Source organism: Pelodiscus sinensis, chromosome 5, assembly GCF_049634645.1.
Source record: "Pelodiscus sinensis isolate JC-2024 chromosome 5, ASM4963464v1, whole genome shotgun sequence".
Taxonomy (NCBI): domain Eukaryota; kingdom Metazoa; phylum Chordata; order Testudines; family Trionychidae; genus Pelodiscus; species Pelodiscus sinensis.
Genome location: NC_134715.1, coordinates 113,924,653 through 113,950,792, shown reverse-complemented (window position 1 = coordinate 113,950,792; position 26,140 = coordinate 113,924,653). Strand labels below are relative to the sequence as shown.

The 26,140-nt window shown below is 42.1% G+C and overlaps 1 protein-coding gene across 7 annotated transcripts in view; it reads left to right on the top strand.

Moving 5' to 3' along the window:
• AFAP1 (actin filament associated protein 1) overlaps positions 1-26,140 on the top strand; it is a 172,897-nt gene that overhangs the window by 60,827 nt on the left and 85,930 nt on the right. For 5 of the 7 annotated variants that reach the window (XM_006128231.4, XM_006128235.4, XM_075930793.1 and 2 more), the window contains 2 exons: positions 13,990-14,118; positions 21,177-21,274. In XM_006128231.4, coding sequence (XP_006128293.3) covers positions 13,990-14,118; positions 21,177-21,274 — 227 coding nt within the window. The remainder of the gene's footprint in view (positions 1-13,989; positions 14,119-21,176; positions 21,275-26,140) is intronic. The other 2 variants (XM_075930796.1, XM_075930797.1) reach the window with 1 other exon arrangement.

The window sequence follows — 26,140 nt, the reverse complement described above, 5'->3', positions numbered from 1 at the left end:
CTGGGGCAGAACTTTTGTCTTTATATCACACAATTCCTGCCCTTTTTGTAGCATATGAAACTTTCTTGCCTTTCATTTATGAACTCTGCACCAGTTTGCTGTTGATGTAGTCATTGCATATCTTCTGTGATTTGATACAATAGAGGAGTTGAGTTAGTGCATGAGCTATGAAGCAAGACTTGGGATGTCACAATGACAAGATGGTGTGACCCCAAAATAAACTGAGATGCTGCTATGTAAGAAACGCAGATTTCTTCATTGGTAAGGATAGTAGAATCTAGAAAGAAAACTGAAACAAAATTCCTACAGTGAACTGAAACATAAGCATGACATTGTCTTTCTGTTTAGTTTAGACTTCAAGCAGAAGTAAGATCCATGTAAGATCTGTCAGTTTTAGAATATATTATTTATATGAGGGAAAGAAAAAATATCTTGCTTGAAAAATATATTTTTAGAGGAAGACTTCAAAAACATAAGTGAACTATGGTTTACATTTCTGTACTTAGTTAACTGATACTTCTTAATTTGTGCAACGCATTGTTATACCTGGCTTAATTTATATAATTAATATTGTGTTAAATAATTGATTATAATATTAATGACTAACTCTTTGATTTTTATGATTTCTATGAATTTGTTTAAAAAGTCTGGAAGGGCATAAAACACTGAAGTATGGTTTTGTTTTGTTTTAAAGTCACTTATTCATCTGTCATGTACTAATGGTTTATATTCCTATGAGTCTGCCAAACAGCTGTAGATGAGTGAGCAGGATTTTTGGCAACTTGTTCCTTCACCCAGAAGTTCCTTATCTGCTTTTCCACCTCTTCCTTTATCGCCAAATTTTGTACAAGCCAGTGCTTTGAAGGCTGAAGTGGTAGAAATAAAAAAGGTGGAATACTCGATGACCTCTTGAGGTCCCTTCCAGTCCTATTATTCTATGATTCTATGTGGGTTGTAATGATCCCCCGGTGCTCATTAAGATTGATCATAAATATGTATGAGGCAGAAGGAGGGTTTAATGGCTGCATCCTTTGTCTGCTGCTTTTCATGTTGTTTGGAAAGTGGGTAACAATCTAGTTGGTACACTGTTTAAAATAAAGGATTGTTACCAAATTTTCTAGCAAGCAATGTCACCTATATTATTCAGTGAATAGAGTACCATGCTGAAGAATCTTACCCATATTTCACTTCATTCTTGGGGTGGTAATAACATAAAGATTTCCATATGGAGTGAGACCGGGGTCCATACAGTCCAATATTCTGTCTCTGGCAGTAACCTTCAGTCCTCTAGTCCCAGGTTCTAGCAGTCAAGAGTTTTAAGGACACCCAGAACATGTTGTTCTGTCTCTCATCATTTTGACTAATAGCCATTGATGAATCTATCCTCCCATGAACTTAATCAAATTCTTTTTGGAACCAAACTGTATCTTTGGCCTTCACAAAATCCATTGGGATTGAGTTCTTTCAGTTGATGCTGCATTGTGTAAAGAACTTCCTTTTGTTTTAAAGCTTCTGCCTATTAATTTCCTTGGGTGAACCCAGTACTCTGATTATATTAAAGGGTAAAAATAACACTTACTTATTCCCTCCCTCTGCATCATTCATGATTTTATAGACATCTATGATATCCCTCCCTGTAGTTATCTCTTCTGTAAGATGTACTGTCTCAGTCTTTTTTATTCTCTCCTCATATAGAAGTTGTTCCATTATCACAATCTTTGTTGCCCTTCTCTATTTTTTCCAGTTCTGATCTATCTTTTTTTGAGATGGGGCATCCAGAACTGCATGTAGGTGTGGATGCCCTAGATTTTATAGTGGCATTATGAGATTCTCTTGCCTTCAGTTGGTCTATAAGGTGCCACAGGACTCCTCGTCGCTTTTGCAGATTCAGACTAACACGGCTACCCCTCTGATTCTTGCCTTCTTATATATCCCTTTCCAGATAGTTCCTAACATTTGTTACTTTTGTATATTTTTAAATCATGACTTTGAGTTAAGGCCCAAGACTGTCCTACATCTCACTCCTGCTCACTGAGAATGGAGGCTTGAACTTTGGAGTGGAAAATGTTCATGTTTTAAAGTGATACCAAGTCATGTTGGGGCTGGGGAGCATTTTTGTTTAAAGATGTAATACAAACTTTGGTATAAGTATAAACAGCTTTCTGTGGTAAAATATGCATACTCTAATAATAGTTAAAATAGATTATATTTTAATTCACGTGTTTCTTGTAAAAAGCTAGCATTAAATCAAGGTTATGGCTTTGAAATCCAAGGTCTGAAAAGTCAGTAAATACAGCAATAAGACTGAAAACTGAACATCAACTGTTACTCCTTGCTGTGCCTTAAAATATAGGGTCTCTGTATGTCCTTAATTAGGTAATTCAAAATTGAGAATTTCATATGTAGGTAAACACACTAAATTACAATATTCACACTTCATATTTGACTTGAAGGCTCTTAATCAGAGGTACAAAGTCAACTACATTTGAGCAAAATCGTTTTGGGAAGTTATATGTGAACATTTAAAATTAAACATTGCAGTGTCTGAGATGAGATTTTTAAAATAATTCTGTAGTTTCAGAGAACACGAAGTTTGAGCCTGCCTGCTGTTCTAAGACTTTTTCCAGTGTGGAAAATAAATATAAATTTACTCTGGCTATCATGAAACATCTGTAATCTTCTTTAAATCACTAGACTAGTTTTCTTCAAGCTTTATTTGTTCCTTAGCTCCCATTGATATGCATCTACCACTTAGAGTGAACAAAAACAATCTGAACATGTTTGTACAAAACAGTCTGAACGTTCTTGTAATGAGCTCATTCTTGTCTTTTTGCTTCTGGTTTGTAGATCATGTACACTTTATGACACTTCAAATATTTTTGAATGTTTATAGACTAGTGTCCATAAATATAGATCTGGAATAATTTGCATCATTATGTTGCTTCAGTTCTGGTTGATTTTAGTTTAGGTTTGGAACGAAACATACAGCACTGTGTAATTGTCTTTCTCTGATACTTTTTTCCTTTTTGGCTTGTGAGGGTAGGTTTCACATTCCATCATTTTTCAGGTATCTAAAAGGGTATCATAAGGAGGAGGGAGAAAACTTGTTCGTCTTGGCCTCTGAGGATAGAACAAGAAGCAATGGGCTTAAACTGTAGTAAGGGAGGTTTAGGTTGGACATTAGGAAAAAGTTCCTGTCAGGGTAGTCAAACACTTGAATAAATTGCCCAGGGAGGTTGTGGAATCCCCATCTCTGGAGATATTTAAGAGTAGGTTAGATAAATGTCCTATCAGGGATGGTCTAGACTCGTGGTCACGAACAGGTCAATAGCGATCGACTGGTCGAGCGCGAGGCCTCAACCAGTCGATCGTGAGGCATCCTGTCTGCCCCGCCCCCGTTTCCCTCCCACCCCCGAGAAGCCTCACTACCTACTTCCAGTGAAAATGGAGGTAGTGTAGGCTTCCCAGGGATGGACAGAAGTCCCGCAGCTTAGCGCCACTTCTGGCGATTCCGGAAGTATCGCTAGCTGCTCTGCTGGGTGTACTGTGGGGAGGGAGCATCGGCTCCCTGCACCGCGGGTGTCGGCCCCGGGGCAGGCACGCGCTGGTTTCCCTCTGGGAGCGGGGGAATCTTGGGAGGAGGCAGATACAGGGGACTCTCTGCCTCCACTGGCACCCCACTCCCCACCCCAGAACTCTGTCCCCACTCCCCACCCCACTCCCCGAACTCTGTCCCCAGCCACAGAATTCTGTCCCCACTCTCCTGTCCCCAGCCACAGAATTCTGTCCCCACTCTCCTGTCCCCACTGGCACTCTGTCCCCTGCTGCAGAACCCTGTCCTCTGCCCTCCCAGCGCTCTGTTCCCTCTCCCCTGCCCCCAGCCGCAGATCTCTGTCCCCACAAAATGTATAATTATAAATGCTTCATTTTAGATTTAAATAGCATGAATAAAAAACAGACCATTTATTTCATAACTATAAACACGTGATTTTAATTTTATACATCGCATAATTTAAAAATAAACTGTTTATCAGAGTGTTTAAGTAAGGGCTGGAGATAGCAAATGATGGACAAGAGGAGAATAGAGAGGGCAGGGCTTCAAGGAAGGGGTGGGGCGGTAGATCTTCGCCTGTTCGGAGATTTAAAAAGTGATCTTTGGTGTAAAAAGGTTGGAGACCACTGGTCTAGACCATATTTGGTCCTGCCATGAGGGTAGGAGACTGGACTCGATCTCTCGAGGTCCCTTCCAGTCCTAGTATTCTATGATTCGAAAAAGTAATAAACATTGAATGCCAAAGAGGGCATTATTGTTTTTGATTTACATAACATAAGAATGGCCATATTGGGTTAGACCAGAAGTCCATCTAGCTCAGTATCCTGTCTTCTGACAATGGCCAATGCCAGCTGTCCTAGAGGGAATGAACACAACAGTTCATCATCAAGTGATCTCTCCCTGTCACCCACCTCCAGAGAAACAGAGAGTAGGGACACCATTCCTACCAATCCTGGCTAATAGCCATTGATGGACTTATACTCCATGAATTTATCTAGCTTTTTTAAAACCCTGTTAAAGGTGTGTAGCATATGCAGCAGCACAGCGGGGATCTATCATTTCAGTAAAAATGGAATGAGATTTCATTATTCAATCTAGATGGAATTTGCTTACTATTGTGATTAACGCCCTCATTCTCCACCCTGCCTTTCATCAGTTCTCCTTACTAACAGCATATCTATAGCCAGAGTTGTTAAATAACTTGACCCATTTTTGAGAGATTATTCTTAATGATTCTGTGGTGATGAAACATTTCCAAGGGCTAACTTTCGCTATGGGAATATATTGTTCTTTTGGGACTTGCATCATCTTTTTTTTTTGTTTTGTCTACATTTCAGCTATTGTGATTGCCTCTTGGGGAAAAAAATGTATTCTTTGTATTCCCTATTAGTAAATCCCAGATCTTTTTGTGTTGGAAACCATAAACTCTCTGTGAAGGAAAAGAAAAAAATTGTATATCCAGAAAATAAGCCAAGAAGTGACAAGAAGGGTGGGTTTTACATGGTCACTTGCACATTTCAGCAAGGCCAGACTAACATGGCTACATCTCTATTACTATTTCATAGAAGAGTTATTTGGTAGTTAGTTGTTTTAAAGGATGACCCAAAGTTCCTAGTTCACACTGCTTCAAAAGCAGTTGTCATAGATACTACTGTGTGCCATGTTTAAGGAGTTGAAAAATTAATGCAATATAGCCTTAATTACCAATGCGTTTTAAAGGTAGATAGGCTTTTACCAGCTGGGAATGAAGTATGTGGTTCTCTGTTTCTTCTTCAAGATTTGATGGCATTGTATACATTTCAAAGAGGGTAGAGAGCTACGTTCCATACATTTCCTTTGGTATTTGTGATATCACCTCCTGCAGAAGAAACACAGACCCACAAAGTCAGATTCTGTCAGGAAAATAAGGGAAGAAATTCCAAAAACATTGTGTTAAAAATTGAATCATAGAATCCTAGGGCTGAATCATCGAATCCAGCCCCTGCCCAAGGCAGGACCAGTCCCAACTAAATCATCCCAGACAGGGCTTTGTCAAGGCCAGGACTTAAAAACCTCTAGAGATTGGTATTGATATTTCAAAATCTGGCAAGTTATTCTGTTGTTTTTAAGATCATATATAGCTTTTTGTATCTTTTGCTATAAAAATCATTACAATTCACCTTTCAAATTTAAAAGGACAGAGGAACAAGTCAGACCTGCATTCTGAAAGTTTGTAGTCCTGTACCACATGACATGAAGCAGGTTATTTGAACAAATCACTTACCTTCTCTGCTCCTTGGTTTATCCATCTTTTAAGTGTATTTACAGGAAACCCCTGAGATGCAACTGCCCAAGTTGTGACGCCCCGCACTTAACAACCATTTTTGTAAGTGCAGAAGGGGCTGAAAACCCCCAACTTAGTCCTTAGCCTGCATTTATGATGGCGCACACAGTGCCTGTCGTAAATGAGGGTTCAAGTTACGACGCCCCAACTTGTGGCGCTTCCCTAGGAACCAATCACATCGCAAGTCGGGGGCCACCTGTATAGGCTTTTCTATACCATGCCTCATCTTAGTATCTGAACACCTCAAATAGTTAATGTATGTATCCTCACAGGGATGTGAATGTTTTACTGGTTAACCAGTAAGCCTCACCCTCAATGGGAAGGCTGGAGCAGCTTCCCATCTGCCCTGGGCACGAGACTGCTCCAGCCCTGGTGCTGTCTGCTGCAGATGCTGTCTGCTGCAGATGCAACTGCTCCAGCACTTGCTTACCACAGACAGGTGCTACTCATCCCAGATAGTACAGACCCTGCCTGTTGTGAAGAGAAGTGGGGGGGGGGGGCAGTTGCAGCTGGGTTGAAGTAGCCCTTCTGCCCTCCCTCCCTTAATTGATTAACCAGTTAAACATAACGAAATGAGATTTTTCATCTCTAATTCGGATAGAGTTAGGATTACCCCTGTGTTACAGAAGACAAACTGAGGCATGCATACACTGAATGGCTTGCAAGAAGTGAGAGAGCCAAGGAAAGAATCCAGATCATTTCATATTGCATGCCACTAAGACCATCTTCCTTTTAGATGGGGCTCATTCTATTTAGGACTGATAATGGTGCTAAGGGATTTGATTGGAATCTATTATTTGTCATGTGAGGGTCTACAGAATTCTCTAAAGTTATATTATGAACTGAAATATTAGAAGTCTTCACACAATCATTGATCTGTCTTCTGAGTTCTTACTTCTGAGCCCAGTGTTTGGAGCACCTTCATGTTACCACTAAACTTGCTGGTCATCTCTGGTTTCCTGCAGCACTGTTTGGGATAGCTGACAGTTGGAAAGTCACATGATACAGAAAATATGTAGTATTAAAAGAACATTTTAGGGATTGCCTCTGAACACTAATAGTTTTTCAGTTGGAAAAATATATATGTACCTATCTGACTTGGTAACACTTTAATCACCCTTCTCAAGATGCAACTGACTGATGCATGTGGAACTGGAAATGATATAGTTGTCTTGAAACACACTTGTCAAAATTCTGACAAGGTAATTATAAGTGGTAAGTTTACCAGGAACCAAATGAAATTCTACCTTTTAGGCTCTTGTCTTAAGCTAATTTTTGAAGGGGTGTGGGTGGATTTTTTTTTATCATTTTTACTATTTTTTAAGAAGCTTTCTAAAAGCCATAGTGGAAGATGCATCATGAAAGTATGTACAATTAACTTAGCTGAGCTGTATAGCTACTTTTTAAGGTAGAAGAGCATGTGAGGCAGTAGAAAACTAGGACAGGGCAGATAAGTGTTTTGAAGCAGATGAATAGGGCCTTTCAGAAGGGGTTTGCACAAGTGTAATCTTAACTATTTATTTATGTTTGACTTCTGTGTTGTTATAAGACTGCTCCTTCTAGCTCTTGCTGTTTCAGAACAGTGCTATTTGACCACTGATATGAGTGTGGTGTGAGAAGAATAAACAGAAAGCTATGTGGCTGCATAAAGCTCTTTCTCTTTCTCTTTAATTTCCCCACATATTTTGGGAGGGTGGGGATATCTTCTTATCCTATGCCCTGCAACTAGAGATGGGTCCCAGGAAATCCTCCCACTCATTTCAGCCCTATGTTACTGGGCAAGCTAGAATTATGGATGGATTTCTTAATACTTTAGCATATGGGCTTAGATGGACTTGATACTTCTCTGAGGGGGGAAAGCATGTCTGTTCATTATACAATCTGCCTGCAGTGTTTCAGCTATGCTGTTGCAGAGTCCTGATCCTGCTTGCATTGAAGTCACTGGTAGAACTTGAATTCAGTACGGGAAGGAATGGGCCCACAGCATAGTGTAACTCTCTGATCAATATGAATCAGTCCACATGAGAAATCCACTTCCTTGACACTACAGCACTATTAAATGATGGACAAATTTCCACCACTCTATACCGGAAACCCACTGACTGCTACATTTACCTTCATGCCTCTAGCTTCCATCCCAGACACATTTCCCAATCTATTGTTTATAGTGAAGCCCTAAGATACAACCATATTTGCATCAATCCCACAGAGAGACAAACTCCTACAGGATCTATATGGAGCATTCCTAAAACTAAAATAACTACCTCGAGAAGTGAAAAAAACAATTGACAGAGCCAAAAAATTACCCATGAACTACTTCAAGAAAGGCCCAGAAGAGAAAACAACAGAATTCCACTCGTTCTCACTTAGGGTATGTCTAGACTACATGCCTCTGCTGACAGAGGCATGTAAATTAGACATACCGACATAGTCAATGAAGCGGAGATCCTTATGCTTGCAACAGGAATATTGTTGTAACAATAAAAGTTTTCTCTTTTCTTTTTATTAACCTGGCATTGGTTACTTGTGTGTCCTGATTTTTATAATAGGGCTGAGATTTCCCAAATGATCATAAAATAATAGGACTGGAAGGGACCTCGAGAGGTCATCGAGTCCAGCCCCCCGCCCTCAAGGCAGGATCAAGCTCTGTCTACACTATCCCTGACAGATGTCTATCTAACCTGTTCTTAAATATCTCCAGAGAGGGAGAATCCACTACCTCCCTTGGCAATTTATTCCAATATTTGACCACCCTGACAGTTAGGAATCTTTCCCCTAATCTCGTTATTAATATTTGGGTGGTAGCAGCAGAAGTTTTATTCCCAAAATCTAGGTTTTTAAGATTTTGGGGGAAGTTTTATACCAAAGCCTGGTAGATAAGGCTTTGGGGTACACTTGCTGGCCCCCACTTCTGCATTTATCATGCCAGAGTGGGGAAGGAGCCATGACAACTGCAATCAGCCCCAGTGCCAACTTTGCCCACACATCTATACCAGCGATTTCATCACTGGACCCAACGACATCAGCCACCAAATCAGAGGCTCATTTAACTTGCACATCGACTAATGTGATCTATGCCATCAAATGCCAGCAATGACCCACTGAAATGTGTATTGGACAGTCTCTACGGGAAAGAATTAATAGACACAAATCAAATATCTGAAAAGGCAATTCACAAAAACCTGTTGGAGAACTCTTTAATCTTCCTGGACACTCATTAATGGCTCTCCAAGTTGCTGTTGTGTTTGAGGCCAATTCCACAAGCCAAATACATAGAGAAGGATTGGAACTTAACTTCATTCACAAGTTTAATTCTTACGCAAATAATCTGAACCTGGATATAGGGTGGCTCATACACTATCTTCCATCTTTTACTGACTTAACCAACCAATCAAACAATGGAGGTGCTAATGGATTTTAGCCTCTTGTAACTATTTGAACTATCTACTCACTGTCTCTTTTTTTTCCCTCTCCCCCTTCCCTCTCCACTTTGCTTATTTATTCTTAGATCTGGACTTCTTATACTCATCTGAAGAAGTGGGTTTTGCCCATGAAAGCTCATGATACCATTTACATGTTTTGTTAGTCTTTAAAGTGCTACTAGACTTATTTGTTGTTGTTTTTTAAAGTTTTTTCTCGTAGGGAGACAGTGCTAAATAAAAGAACTGCTCTGTTTGCATCTGACAGGCAGAGATAATGTAGTTAGACCTGGAAGCATTTAAAACTTCTAGAATAGTGATAGAAATGTAGCCGTGTTAGTCTGGTGTACCTGAAACAAAATACAGGACTATGTAGCACTTTAAAGACTAACAAGATGGTTTATTAGATGATGAGGTTTCGTGGGCCAGACCCACTTCCTCAGATCAAATAGTGGAAGAAAATAGTCACAGCCATATATACCAAAGGATACAATTAAAAAAAATGAACACATATGAAAAGGACAAATCACATTTCAGAACAGAAGGGAGATGCGGGGGTGGGGGGGAGGAAGGTGAATGCCAGTGAGTTAATGATATTAGAGGTGGGGAAGGGTAGATGTCTGTGAGTTAATAGTATTAGAGGTGATAATTAGGGAAGCTATCTTTGTAATGGGTAAGATAGCTGGAGTCTTTGTTCAGCCCACCGCAGAGAGTGTTGAATTTTAGCATGAATGCCAGTTCAGAGGAGTCTCTTTCAAGTGCAGATTTGAATGCCTTCTGAAGTAGGATGCAGGTGAGTAGGTCATTGAGACAGGTGTCCTTTCTGGTTGAAATGGCAAGCAACTGTTTTTTCTTTGTGATCCTGTCTAATGTCTGTTTTGTGGGCATTGATTCTTTGGCGAAGTGTCTGAGACGTTTGTCCAATGTACATAGCAGACGGACACTTTCAGCACATGATAGCATAGATTATATTTCTGGAGGCGCAGGAATATGTGTTCTTGATCTTATAACTCATTTGGTTAGGTCCAATAATGGTATCAGCAGAGTGAATATGTGGACAAAGCTGGCAACAGGGTTTGTTGCAAGGGAAAGTACCAGGGTTGGTATTAGTGTGGTATGTCCTGTGGTCGTATGAACAGATTAGGAGGGCCCTTCCAAAATGCCTGATCAATGCAGGAAGGGAGGCCTGGGTAAATGAGGTCTGAGAATAGAAAAATCCTCTCCCTACATGTATTTTTCCCCCCTAGTGATATATGTTCTGTCTCTTTACCCAATTTTATATTTTAATGATATAATAAAGTCAGGGGGAGGGATAGCTCAGTGGTTTGAGCATTGGCCTGCTAAACTGAGGGTTGTGAGTTCAATCTTCGAGTGGGCCATTTAGAGATGGGGGGGAAATCTGTCAGGGATGGGCAGGGGACTGGACTCGACTCAATGACTCTCAAGGTCCCTTCCAGTTTTATGAGATTATATGATGAAAGGGAACCTCTGGAGTAACTTTCTTTCCCTGTTTCTGTAGGCTGCAAGGACAAGAGGATGGGAAGTCCAGTCATTAGGAAACTCTCCTGAAACTTGGGATACCTGGCTCCCACTCCCCACTCAGTCATAGACGTTAGCTTCTCAGAGCCTTAGTTTCCCATCTGCAAAATGGGAAGGGTTAGTGCTTCCCAACATCACTAGGTGTTATGATGGTAATTACATGATTTTGAGCTTCTTGGTGCTATAGTGATGGGAGCGACTAAGAAGATAGAACAACATAAGCCATTATTCATCACAAAGTAAACATAGAACCAGAAAAGACTGAAAATAAAGGAGCTTTGCCTTTTAGGTGTCATTGTGCAGTGTTGGAAGTGCCTCATCAGCCACTACTCAAGCAAAACACATGAGTTTGGTAACATTCTTGCAGTTAAAACTACATCCTCACTGAAGCAGTGCTAGCGATCCTGCCTGTGGTGGGAGCATAGCCTGTGAGAGAACCTGGGGTGAGAATGCGGGGCATTTCTCAGAGACTATTAGCCAGAATGCTCTTCCAGCTCACAGTTGTTTCATAGCAATACTTCATTCTGGCATTAAATGTTATATCTCAAGAATTGTGTTGTAAATATGTTATTGGTAATACAATACTCCATCATGGACTATATTATTTAAAGCAATTCAAAGCTGTTAATATGACAGAATTAAAAATGAGCTCTGAGAAGGCCTGTGTTGTGGGGGGGGAGGGACATCCCTAGAGTTAAGGTGTTCAAACATTTGCAAGAGACGTACGTGTGACCACTGTTCAGCATGCTGCAATATGCACAGACGTGGTCGTATGAACAGATTAGTCACTTATCTCACTCAGCTGTAGGAACTGGCTTTATGGAAATACTGTGTTAGAAAATAAAATGAGTATGGATGTGATGGGCGGGAAGACAAGAAAGGAGCAAAGTAGGTAAGGAAGTGGGTTTCTGCTTCATTGTTTCCATGGGTAAAATAAAGAACAGTTTTCTGTGTCTGTGTGTGTGTGTAGTTTGTTTTAAATCCTGATATAGCCCAGCACATTAATAATGCTTTTCTCAGGAGTATTATACCCCTGTATATCTGCTAGCCAGACCTTAATATTCCTTAAAGCCACGTCTTTTTGTCTTTGCCAATTTTTTGAGAAATCAACATTTCTTCAGTATGTGGACTAGTGTTTCCTACCTGGGCCATCCATCCTAGCACACTGGGGTCTCATATAGTAATGCTACTTCTTTAAGAGAAACTTTTCTCAGCCACAACATCAAGCCCTTCCAAAGGGGTGCTTCCTACTCTTATTACAAGTTGGACGTCCCTGGATCCTTGGGACCTGACCAGTCCCTAATCAGGAAATTTGCTGGACCAGGGAAGGTTCCCTGCCACAATCACTCAGCCCTCTACTCTCAGTGCTGTCTGCTCTGGGGGCCCCCTCTACTGCTCCTAGCCCTGGCTGGCCCTGCTGCCACTGCCCTGGCTGGAGGCTCTCTGCGGGCTCCAGCAGCCCGCACTGTTGCGGGCTGCCATGGACTCCGGCTCCAGCCCCGCACTACATTGCTGTGGTTCCGACTCTGACCCCACTGCCACAGGCTGCCAGAGGCTGCTGTTGGCTCCAGCCCTGGTCCCACTGCCGTGGGCTGGTATGGGCTGGCTCTGGTCCTGATTCCACTGCCACAGACTCCCAAGGGCTGTTGAGGGCTCGACCTCCTGCTCTGCAGTAGCCTGTGGGCTCTGGCCCCATGCTCCTGCAGGCTGCTTGAGGCTCTTGTCCTGGCCCCATGCTGCCAGTCCCAGCCCCAGTCCTGTTGCCAGGGAATTCCTGCCCTGTGGCCGCTCATAAGCTCTGACCCAACTCCTGCTGGCTGCCCAGAACTCTGCCTCTGGCCCTGCTTTACCACAGGCTGTTAACTGCCCGGTCATGCACTGTGGGTGCTTCCCCGGGTCCAGTCTCAGTGCTGCAGGCTGCTACCCTGGCTCCAGCAGTCTGCATCCTGTGGGCTGCTCAGGGTTGCCGCCAGCCCCAACCCTGTTCCATTCTGCTGCTTCAGCCTGGCCCCACTTTTGGATAGCCCTCCTGCCGCTAGGCTACCGGGCTCTCTGATCCAGGAGTATCTGTGATCGTGCCGGACCATGGCTGTTGCTGGACCAGAGATTGCTGGTGTTGGGAGGTGCATCCTGTACTTCATTTATCACACAGACTTTGTATGACTGCATCCCCGCAAACTCTAGGAACCTTTATAGCATCATCCTGTCATTGGCTTATTAGTACACCCTCAAAGGAGAGTTCTTGGGTAGGATGATGATGCCCATGTAATAGTCAACACTCTAGATTAGCGCTGCACCCACCCCACACTGCAGAGACCGTGCTGGGGGAACTGGCTTTTAAGCTGGCTCCCCACAGCATTGGCTCCTGCTGTATTCACCCTCCCCCTTGGAAAGGCGGGTAGTTAACTTGAGTACCCAACGTTGACTATTCGACTACTCTTTTACATCCCTAGTGTAGGGCCAATGTCAGCCAGCAGTCTGGGGACTAAGGGGTTAACTACACCTAGCCAGGTGGAGTGGCCAATAGGAATGTAGGTAGGACTTTCGAACTGGAACAAAGGAATTTGGTTTTTCCCCTCTTTTGTCTCTGTGTGAGTTTCTCTGCAGCTACAGAGAGAGACAAACATGTCTCTCTCCAAGAAACAATTCTTCACTTTCTGTAAGTAGGGTAAAGTTTAGATAAAGGTTTTCTTGTTTTATGGTTTGGGTATGGGATCTGATGTGTGTGCACTTTTATATATTGTTCTGACATTTATAAGGGAGGGTGGTTTACCAGAGGCTAATGGTGGGATGAGTAACACTGTGGCTAGTTTTTGTAGTTTGCCTAAGTAATGCAATATATTCCCAGTTCGTTTTCAAGATGGTTTACAGGGAACATGTGGACAGGTCGACACATGTAAACTATGCAGTTATGCTGTCATAGCTATGAGGACATAGCCGTGCTGGTATAGTTTGTGTAGTGTAGACGTAGTTTTAATGTATGTGTGGATTTTGGGTGAAGACTGAGGGAGAGAGTACAAGTTAAAAAATGACAAGAAATGAGAGAGTACAGGTTAAAAAAAAATGACAAGAAATAGCCATCTGAGAATTCACTGGCCTGTGTAAATCAAGTTTACATGTTTAGAAAAGTTAATTCTTGTTGTTGTTTTTTTCAGCCATGGAAGAATTAATAGTTGAATTGCGTCTGTTTCTTGAACTTTTGGACCATGAATATCTAACATCCACTGTCAGGGAGAAAAAAGCAGTAATAACTAATATTCTCCTGAGGATACAGTCATCAAAAGGTCAGTGTCAGAGACATATTTTGTTCCTTGCAGAATGGGAAGAATTAGTTTATTTTTTTCTCTTTCCCCCAAAGCTAAATAGAAACAACACAAAGATATACAAACAATCAAAAAATAATTATAAGCTTGCTGAGTGCTTTAGCTTTGTAACAAAGTCCTGGAACTAAGCTACTAGACGTGTGTACAATCTGGTTGCAAAGTAATTTATTGTACTGTAGATAATCTGCCTACCACCATGTTTTTCTGATCTGTGAATTAAGCAGTTACTTTATTTAGATCGTGGATGCACTTGCAATTGGGAGCATTGATTGAAAAATAGTGTTTTATTCTGGAATATTGACAGTTCCTCTGTAGCTCATTACAGTGCTAATTTCGCAAAAACAAGGAGTCCTGTGACACTTTAAAGACACATTTATTTGGGCATAAGCTTTCATGGATGAAATCCACTTCATCAGATGCATTGGAGTGCTAATTACAGCCAGATATAGATCAATCAAGTGTAGGGTAAGAACGTTAAATTTTGATTAATCAGTTAATCAAGTAGTCAGCGGACTTTCCGTTGCCTACTCGATTAGTCTATAAAGGGGAAAGGGGTGCTCAGTATCTGTGCTCCATCTCTGCCTTTGAAATGCAGCAAGAGCTGCCCGTGGCTCTTGCTACTAAGTTCTAGGCCAATGGAGTTTCTCCATGAGTATATTTTGTTACCTTTCCATCTAGTCATTATACTTGCAACAGGAATATTGTTGTAATAATAAAAGTTCTTTCTCTTTTATTTTTATTAATTGGGATTGGTTAATTGTGTGCCCTGATTTTTACTTTAGGGGTGAGATTTCCCAAATGATCTTTCCCCTGATTTCTTTATTAATATTTAGGTGGTGGCAGTGGAAGTTTTATTCCCAAAATCTAGGGTTTTAAGATTTTGGGGGAAGTTTTATACCAAAGCCTGGTAGATAAGGTTTTGGGGTACACTTGCTGGCCCCCATTTCTGCATTTATCATGCCAGAGTGGGGAAGGAGCCATGACAGTCCCCAAATTGGAAATTGTTGTGAGTGAGGACAAAATCGCAAAGCTGAGCCACCAAGTGTGCCATGGCATCATCAGGGATACTGTTCCTGACAGCTTGTAGTCCATCCTCGTGGAATATTGGTGTAGAGAGCTTCTACGTCCCTGGTGCCTATGACAGTGTTTTTAAGAAGATTACTGATACTCTGTAGTTTCCTCAGGAAGTCAGTGGTTTCTTGAAGATAATTTGGAATGCTGGTAGCGTAGGGTCTGAGGAGAGAGTCCACATAGTTGGACAGCCCTGCAGTAGGAGTGCCAATTCCTGAGATGCAAAAGCGACAAGGAGTCCTGTAGCACCTTATAGACTAACAGATGTATTGGAGCATAAGCTTTTGTTGGAAAAGACCCAATTCATCAGATGTGAAGTGGGTCTTTGCCCACAAAAGCTTATGCTCCAATACATCTGTTAGACTATAAGGTGCCACAGGACTCCTTGTCTCTTTTGCAGATCCAGACTAACACGGCTACCCCTCTGATACTGGAATTCCTGAGATGGTGGGACATCCAGGACTTTCAGGTTTATGGATCTTGGGTAGCAAACAAGAATACCTATGGTTGGGGCTCTAGAGATGTGTCTGTGTTTTGTTTTCTTGCCAACTCCTTTCCTTTGTAATTTCCACAAAAGAAGCCAGTCTTAGGCTATGTCTAGACTGCAGGCTTCTTTCGAAAGATGCTCTTTCGAAAGCATCTTTCGAAAGAGCATCTTTCGAAAGATCGCGTCTAGACTGCAGGCGGATCTTTCGAAAGAAAAATCCGCTTTTTCGAAAGAGAGCACCCAGCGAGTCTGGATGCTCTCTTTCGAAGACAGCCTCTTTACATTGAAGAACGCCTTCCTTCGAAAGAGGAACTTTCGAAGGAAGGCGTTCTTCCTCGTGAAACGAGGTTTACCGCCATCGAAAGAAAAGCCGTGTTCTTTCGAAATAATTTCGAAAGAACGCGGCTTGAGTCTGGACGCAGGGGAAGTTTTTTCGGGAAAAGGCTACTTTTCCCGAAAAAACCCCTGAGTCTGGACACGGCCTTAGTAAGTGACTACACAGCGAGGAAAGAGCTGCAGCAGCATCCTGTGTCAGCTGACTTAGGCTTGGGGGTAAAACCAGCAGTGTAGATGCTCAGGCTGGAGCCTGGACTCGGATACCCTCGTGGCTCAGCAAGTTTCAACACCTGGGTCTGAACCTCTCATCAGATGCCATTCTTTCCCCAGGGTATTTTTTCAACCTGAGAAAACTCTTTTTGGAGGGCGGGGAACAGAATAGATAAAAATTATTCAGATTTTTTTAAAAAAATCTTATGACAAATATGGTACATCTATTCTTACAGTCTCATAAAATGAATTAATGGTTCAAGTATGTCCAGCCTAACAACCAGCTCTTGCTTCTTGAACATTCTGGGCTTTCAATTTCTCAGCAGACTAACATGTGCAAAGACAAACACAGACTAGATAGGATTGGTTTTGTTCTGTGCTTATGTGGTGGTGGATCAGGGCCAACCATGGCAAAGTTAGTTAAGATGTTGTTTAAGGCAGAGAGAAAACATATAGAAAAGGAGGAAGCAGACTAGAAAGGAACAGTGGAGTGGTCTGAAAAGAAAAAAGGAGAAGTTATTCAGCACACGCATAGTCCCAATGTTCCCCACCACTTTTGCCACAGAAAAACTGTTATGGCTTCTGGATATGAGAGACTCTATCTGTTAATATTTTGAAGATGTTAGTTCCCTGGGTAATAAAGGGAAAACTTGTCAAGTGTAAGTAATTTAAGAAGAAAATGTAGGGTCTGCTTGCAAGAATGAAACATAAGAAAAATTACTTTTTGGGAGAAAATGATGTGGTTACATCTGAAGAACAATGTGGATCAACTTTGCAATGCTTCATTCTTCAAGACTGTCTCCAAACCTTTAGTATATGTGTAATTTAACAAGTAAATTTCCAAGCTGTTCGCTATGTTGTATGCTGCAAGGAAAAAAAAATGTATAGCTAAACCTTATGACTTCTTAAATTAGTGTACACTACAGAAAGCTGCAGTAAGAGAAATCTAGAGTTTCCACTTGCCACTGTCAGTTTCTTATTTTATATTATATAATACATGCCCCTTATTTTGGAATATCCTGGTCACAGATCATAATGGTCATGCCATATGTCTGTTCCCTATTTTACTTCAGCATAATTCAGCTTTCCCAAAATAACCCCATCTTATACTTGTTTTCAGTGGGGCTTACTGCAAAAATATGTGCACTCTAAGCATAATCAGTCTTAGAATTTTTGGTAACTTGGAATCAGATTTGCATCAAATGACAGTGGGAGTGGAGCAGATGAGAGCTGGTTGTAGAAGTTTTAAGGACACTGTACTTTTAGTATTCTAAGGGCGTGTCTGTTAGAATTAATAAAATTTGAAAATTAAAAAAGATTTTAAGGGTAGCTGTCAGCCAGCAACTCAGGAGCCTACTGCAATAGTGAATTTGAAACATTTATGTAACATATACAGTTTACTTGAAGTGTGTGTGTGTGTGTGTGTGTGTGTGTATTTAGTTCTTAAGATTCCTAATGTGCTGCTAATGAGTATTATGTATTATTTCCTACATTAATAAAAATCAAGTTGTCTAAAAAATTTACACAACATACACTAGGGATGTGAACGACTAGTCAAGTAGTTGACTATCCAATAAGCAAATGCTTATCGGACGGTCAACACGGTAGTCGATTAGTCACACACCCCCCGCGACCGCTGTCTCTAAGTCCCCAACTGACCCTGGGCTTCACGTGGCGCTGCCGCTTTGACATGCCGCAGGGATCACAGGGCCAGTGGGGGGCTGGCCCCATGTTCCCCGCAGTGCTTTCGCCTTTGAAAAACCCTGGGGCTGTTGCTACACTTCAAAGGCGGACGTGCCTTTATGGACTAATCGAATAGTCAATGCAGATTGCATTGACTATTCGATTAGTCAATTAATTGAAATGTAACATCTCTAATGTACACCCTCTTAGGCTGGTGGTGCCTGCCCGCCTGAAATGCTGTTGTAAAATGCTGTTCTGGGCTGTAAAATAACATGTGTTAGTATCAGATTTGCACCGTTGTTTGAAGAACTATGTGAAGAAGTATCAATGGGAAACGATTTAAATCAGTGATTTTTTTTTTTGTGCTTTTAAATTGTTATTTAAATTGCTCTTGATTTAAATCAGTCCATTGGGGGGAGAGGGAGAAAAGGAAGAAGACTCTGTAGTATTTTATAATAATTTCCCCACTTTAATGTCATCCTATTCTAATTAAAATATCTCATTACCTTAACGTTGCCTTTTGATATATGTTTTTATAAATATGCGTAAATCAAAATAGCAAATTGATGTGGAACTTTTAAAATGGAAAGGGTTCATTTATCATATAGTGAAAATATGGTATATTATCCATTCCCCACAGGAAAAAAAACACATGTCAGTTGTGGCACAATATTGCTAAAAATGCACTCTGTAATCACATTTGCAGGCTTTCAAAATATGTCATTCAACTATTTCCCAATCATTATACTGGCCATTGGAATAGAAGAAAAATAAAGCAACTGATCAAAGAAAATTAACAGACATACTAAGTTCTACAAAAATCCCCTTTCAAGCTTCAGGAACAGTGTTACAACATACATTTTGTAAAACCTAAAAATATCCTGGAGATTGCTAAAATTAAAAAGTTGAACTGGAACTGTGATACCAGCAGTTGAAACTAGGAATGCTACAAAGGAGTTTCCAAATGGCAGATACCATGGCCTGGACACTGTCAGCACAAGGCCTATAAATCTTTACAGGAGCTTCTGGTGCCTTGAATACTTCAAATGTTAAGTCACACCCTTGAACAAAGAAAATAGTTTCATTCTTGTCTGGAAGCCAGTATAACCATACTTTTGAAAAAAGATAAAAATCCAGAGGACTGTAGATTATACCGGCCAGCATTACTAACCAATGTAGACAACAGACTATTAGCAAAAAGTTTAGGAAACCAAGTACCTGGCTTCATTCCAGGGAAAGCTGCAATTTATAATATTTAATTAACATGGAACGTTATTCATCATATTAAGAAAATTAATAAAAATGGCCCTCTAGTATTGGATGCAGAAAATATATTGGTTAAGGTTCTTTTTGTAGTAGGGAGAACTGTGGTTTTAACAGTCCATTTATAGCCTCTATCTTAAAGTGATCTGTTCTCTGTATACCTTTATTTGAATGGCTTCCAAAGGACTCTCTCTGTAACCAAACTGAACAATATTATTTCTGGTCATGCATCTGACGAACTGGGTTTTACCCATGAAAGCTCGTGCCGGAATGAATCTGTTAATCTTCAAGGTAACACAGGATTCCTCATTGTTTTAGCAGCTCTTCTGCCCCAGTCATAGTCTCTTTTATCAGCATTGTTTTTTCCATCTATTACTTCACACCTATTGAGACTACAATGTTAGGACAAGCATTTAATCATTGATTACACTTTTGGGAGTTGTATGGCTTCAGACAAAGATTTGGTTCTATAAATATGTATGTAAAAATGAAAGGGAAGAACTAAATTCAGCCCTGAAGTAAGGACAATGCAACTCTATTGATTGAATTTGAATTTATGCCATAACATTGAAGAAATCAACCTTAGTGTCCCAAGGAGATTTTTTTTTTTTTTGATTAACTATACGATGTTCCTGTACAGAGAGTGTGACTGGGATTCAAATTAATTTACTGAGTAGTTCTTCCTTTATGACTAACAGGCAAGAGTGACTGGCAGGAGCCTCAGAACACAGTTTTCATACTCAACATCCTTTCCACTTTCAGGTTCTCTTCTCTGTTTTTTCCAGGGGAAGTGGCACTAATGAAACTTTATTGTTAGATCTTATGGAAATCATTGCTCCTCATAACAAAAATTGAGAACCATGTAAAAGAAGAAAGTCCTTGGGATGGCAAAACTTCTGTGCAACTCTATTCTAATAATTTATTTTGTTAACATCTTCTAGCTTGGTAAATGAAGGCTGAAGGCACCCTCTTTACTGCACTGGGACATCCCCATCTTCTGTATCTTCCTCTTGCAAAACAGCAAGAACCTTTTAACTATTAGATGTCTAGTTTGTTGTTCCAACTCTGGATATGTAGATCAGTGGCTCTCAGACTTTTAGGCGTCTGATTGTCTGGTGTATCCCAAATTCCAGCTCGCTTAAAAAGTACTTGCTTGCAAAATCAGATATAAAAATACAAAAGTGTTGCAGCACATTAATACTGAAAAAATTGCTGACTTTCTCACTGATACCATGTCACTATAAAAATCAATTGATTGGAATATATAATTGTACTTACATTTCAGTGTATATTATACATAACAGTATAAACAAGTAATTGTATGGCATTTTAGTTTGTACTGATTTTGTTCGTGTTTTTTATGTAGCCAACTGTAAAACTAGACAAATATCTAGATGAGTTGATCTACCCCCAGAAAACTGTTGCATATCCATAGGAGATACCCATGCCTTTGTTTGAGAACCACTGATTTGGATCCCTTAATTTCTGATTTCCCCCCAGTTTATCTAGAACTATTTCCTGTGTAGCTTGTCTGTATTTAGTGTTCAGAAGACTGGATTTTTCCTCCCCCACAATATAGTAGGGTGGATGAGCATGAATTATTCTATTTAATTAGAAACTTTAATTTATAGCATGAATCCTATTAAGTTATGTTTTGAGTCATTAAGAGAGTTTGGTTTTGGAAGCCATTTATGATCTCAGGAATGGGAATGAGGCCAACAGAGAAAGTTGTGTCCTGGACTTCCACATTCTGCAAGCTCTGCCATTTCCGAAGATGGACGAATAGAATTTCTATTGTTAGGTTTTTTTTTTTTTTTAATGCTAAAAACAAATGTGGAGGTAAAAATGTTTCAGAAGCTCTTTGAAATGAAGAGCAACCAGACTGGGTGAAAATATAGTGGAGTAATTTCCCATTTTAGTCCTTTGGCTAACTGTCTTTATGTATCATGGGTTTTTTTTCCCCCTGCAGGTTTTGAAATAAAAGAACATGTTCAGAAACAAGAAGTTTCCAATAGTTTGCCTGCCCCACCTCAGATGCCTCTACCAGAGATACCTCAGCAATGGCTGGTAAGTGTTAATTTAAATTGTACTTAAAATTTAATTGTCTTTAGAAAAATATTTCCTTACTATTGTTGTGATAACTGTTAACAAACAAAAAAAAAAGAAAAGAAAAGAAAGCTACTCTGCTTTTCCGCAAGGTTAACAAAACACAGGCCTAAAAGTCCTAAATTCAACCCGGATTGCAGGGGAAGAAAGAATTTTAATGCTGTTCAATGCAGTTCACTTTCTAGAGCAGGAAATTCCCTGAAGGAGTAAAATTTTAAGTTTCTAGTGATGTTTATAGATTTTATAACAGCTTCACTAAGGTCTGCACTGAAAGTCATCCAGCTGGAAGCCGCTGTTTTGCTGAAAAGTGGACTAATTATAAACAAGTTTTTAGTCATTCCTTATTATTGACTTGATAATAGCTTAGAAGAAAAAATAATGTAAGTAGGTTCCTAGCAATGAATCTGCATTGTTTTGACCACAACTTTAGTACTAATAATAGAGGGGATTAATTATTAATAAATTGTGCTGCTGCTTACTACTTCAACTTCCTAAATATTGATGTAGAAAGGTATTAGATGATTCCCCATTCAGGATACATACTTATAAAAGTATCAGTGTTTAGCCTGCAATGCCGAATTCAAGGTATGAAAGACCGACTAGATTACTTTAGCATGTTCTTTAATAAATTATATTATTACCGTTTTTGTTTTATTTATTCTATAAGGCAGTTACATCCATTGGTTTACTGCATCACTCCAATGAGCCACCTTCTCCATTATTGGTCATGAGATGGTGGACAGTTCAAATGTTTCAGAGGAAGGTGTAAGAATCCTTATAATGGACAATTTTGGAATTACCTGGTAACAGGAATAGTTTCTTCTTAACTGCTCTCAGTGTTTCAGCTTATGTTTAGAAACAGAATTTTTAAAAATGCTATCTAATATAACTGCGGATTTTCTCAAGCCAAGAATATTTGCTAGTGATAACCAGGGCTTGACAAATGCACTCGCCCGCTCGCCCGTGGTGAGTAGATTTTATCAGTTGGCGAGTGCAGGGGTGGACTGGCCCAGCGGGCGGTTGTGACGGGCTGGCCAAAGCCCGCACTATGGGCGGCTGGCCCCATCCGATCCGCCGGTTGGAGGAGTGGAGCGCCGCTGGGAAGGGGGAAGCGCAGTGATTCTCAGCACTGGGCTGCCTGTGTGCAGCTCCGGCACGAGGAGGCGGGGCCTGGGCGGGATGGCGGCAGATGCCAGGACACTGGCGTGACATGGCCCTGCTGATTTTAAAGGGCCGCAGCAGCTCGGCTCTGGCTGCGTGGCCCCGGGAGCTGGCTACAGCGCAACCAGGCCCCGCTGGTTCCAGTCCTGCCATGGCCCCAATCCCCTCGCCGGTGAGAGACTGCTCCCAGCTGACCACCCGGCTCGCTGCACCCGCCCTGCGCCCCTTTGTCTCTGCGCCGCCCGTTCCCCATGCCTCCCCTGCACCCTGCTACCCTGTACCCTGGACCTTCTGCTCTCCCTCTTCCCTGCGACTCTCTGGCTCTGCGCTGCCCTTGCACCCTGCTCCCCTCCGATCCCTGCCCCCCAGCTCTGTGCTGCCTGTTCCCTGCACTGCCTCTAGTCCCCGATCCCTCTGCCCCTCCCATTCCCAGCGTCCCATTCCCCGTGCCTCCACTGCACCCTGCGTCCCTCTGGCTCTGTGCCTCCCATTCCCCGCGCCACCCCTGTACCCTCCCCCGTTGCCTGCACCGCTCTGACTCTGTGCTGTCCCTGCATCCTGTTTCCCCTGTGGGTCAGGAGTGAGGGGTGCTTGTCCATAGAGAGGGGCTGGACAGGCCAGGGAAAAGGCTGCTATGACCCAGCAGGGAGTGAAAGGGGGAGTTCACTTGAAGTGCCTTTGCCTTTATGGAAAAAAACAAATGAAAATGCTATTTGCTATTTATAGGGCTAAAATGCCGGGACAAAAATGAAAACAAAGAAACAAACAAAAACCCATTGCAAAATGCAAACGTGTAAAAGACAACAAAAAAGGGGAGGGAATGTTTTGCTTGGGGCAGCAAAAAACTTAGAGCTGGCCCTGGGGGAGGGGAAGGGGAAGGGGCTGGGCTGGGCTGGACTGGACTGGACTGTGGGGAGGGACTTGTGCTGAGGGGAGGGGGGGGAGGAGGAGGAGGAGGAAGGCATCAAGGGACAGGGGTGCAGGAGACAAATGCAAGGGAGCCAAGTGCAGACAATGAGGTAAAGGGCAGGAGGGGAGGTGTCAGTGGGAGGGGAGACAGGGTGATGCTGGGAGAGGAGAAGATAAGGGCACTGGGGCCTGGAGGGGGAGGTGCTGGGAGAAGGCTAGAAAGAAGGGGTCGGCATGAGGAAGGCAGGGATAGAGCAAGGCATGTGTGAGGGCACAGGGGCATGAGGAGAATGGGGGCAGAGGGTGGTGAAGGGGTGGGCATCAGGGAAAAAGAGAGCAAAGGCGGCAGGGGCAGTGAGGGAAGGGGGAGGCACTAGGAGGGTGCAGGTGCCAGGGGATTCTGGGGTTGAAGCAGAAGGGCAGACACCTGTAGGAGAGGAACCATCACCGGAGGAGAGAGGCAGGGCAGATGTGTAGAGGGAGGTTTTAGGAGAGGGGACGAGGATCAGATCAGAGTGGGGCTACTGGAGGAGTGGGCACAGGGGGGAGAGAAGGGCTGGTGGAGGGGGACAGGTCTCAGGAAGCCTGAGGACAGTGAGAAGGGCAGGAGTCAGGACAGCAGCGGAGGGTGAGGGGTTGGGAAGCAGCAGGCACCAGGGGAGTTGATGGAGCAAGGGGAGGAGACATGGCAGCAGAGGGAAAAGGTAGAGGTTTATAAGATATTTATTAATAACTTATTAGTAATTACTGTTCTTAGTCTTATTAGGAATTTGTAATATTAAAAAAAACACTTTTTGGGGGGGAGGGTGGCGAGTCCCTTTTTTGTCTAGCGAGTAGGGTTTTCCAGTATTTGTCGAGCCCTGGTGATAACCATATAATTAATTAATGCATAAAATCTGGCAGTATTCAACAAAGATGTGTGCTGACCTAAAGAAGCTGTTTCATACAAGAAGTGCATAACATAAAATTCAGTGGAAACTATTTAAGAGATATACAAGAAAAATCACAACAACAATACAGTAAAACCTGTTAGCCAGCACTCTCAGGGTATGTCTACACTACCCTCCTATTTCGAAATAGGAGGGTAATGTAGGCATACCGCAATTGCAAATGAAGCCCGGGATTTGAATTTCCCGGGCTTCATTTGCATAAGCGGGGCGCCGCCATTTTTAAATCCCCGCTCGTTCGAAAAGATACACCAGCAGCATGTGAGCAAAACACAAAGCATTACTTTGTTACTCCACTGAGCAAGAACTGGTCTTTGCCTGTCCTTTCAACTAATGATATTGCCACAGCAACAGAATCTGTTACAGGAGACCTAGTGCAAACATTATGATTGGAAAATATACACCGACACCTACTCAAGTACTCATGCTAAAATGGAAGGCTACTTACCTTTCAGTAACTGGAGTTCTTCAAGTTTCATGGTCACTATAGGTGCTATTGTACTCCATGCACTTACACCTGGAAGATTCTTTATTAGCAGCACCCATTAATCCATGCCTGTATCCTGCAATCCCTGAACTGCAGACACAAGGACAGGCAAAGACCAGTTCTTGCTCAGTGGAGTAACAAAGTAATGCTCTGTGTTTTGCTCACATGCTGCTGGTTTATCTTTTAGGATGCCACCACTGCAGCACTGTCCATCAGCTTTAAAAATACTCTTTCCAGTGAAGCATTGAAATAATACTCTGGTAGTCCTGCTGTTCAAGTAATCCTGAGGAAGACTAGCATAAATTGCCCACAGCATGACAGGGATAGAACACCTAGGACTTCCATGCATTAGGTTGTCAGAGTACTCGTATACAGTCCATCACATGGGCATCTGTGATCCTGCGCTCAGCCTGGGAAGCTTGCTCCAGCACAGCTGGAGCTAGATGCAGCCTCCCTGGGATGAGCGCGGGGCAGCCGGGCTGGAAGGAAGAGAAGTGGCTGCCCGCCCAGCTGGCCATGGCGCTCAGCCCAGGGTGCAGCAAGCTCCACGTGGGCAGGTGCAGAGGAGAAGCCGCTGATCAGCTGGAGCGCAGGGCAGCCTCTTTCAGCTGAAAGCCACAGTCAGCTGGCTGTGGTGTTTAACCCCTCCCGAACTCCCAGCTCCCACCATTCCTCGCAGCTACTCACCTGTGTGGAAGTTTCTATGACCAATTTACTGAATAGAGCCTACATGAGTACTATAAAATAGTTGATTTTATGGAATTAGCACTTGAAGGCTACATTATCACAACTTTGCTGGCATGTGCATATACAGTGAAACCTTTGTTATCCGGCACTCTGTTAACCAGAAAACTTTGTTAACCGGCATTGCCCGCAGCCGCAATATTGACACATCTTCAGGCACATAGGCCTGGTTCAAATCCCGGGCTTCATTTGCAATTGCGGTATGCCTACATTACCCCGCTAGTTCGAACTAGCGGGGTAGTGTAGACATACCCTCATGGATTAGGGTGTTCCGGTTAGCTAAAAATTCCGGTTATCTGAGGGTCCCATCAACCTAAGAAAAACCAATGGACAATAATATTAAAACTCAAGTTTTTAATAGTGGTAGTTTTGTAGTGTGAGGCAGCTGGTCTCACATTTCTATTTTGAGTTAAAGATGATTAGTACTTCTTAAATAAAAAATTGTTAAGCCAATCATGGTAAACCAAGCCAAGCCTGTGTGCCTGAAGATGTGTCAATATTGCGGCTGCGGGCAATGCCGGTTAACAAAGTTTTCTGGTTAACAGAGTGCTGGATAACAAAGGTTTCACTGTATATGCA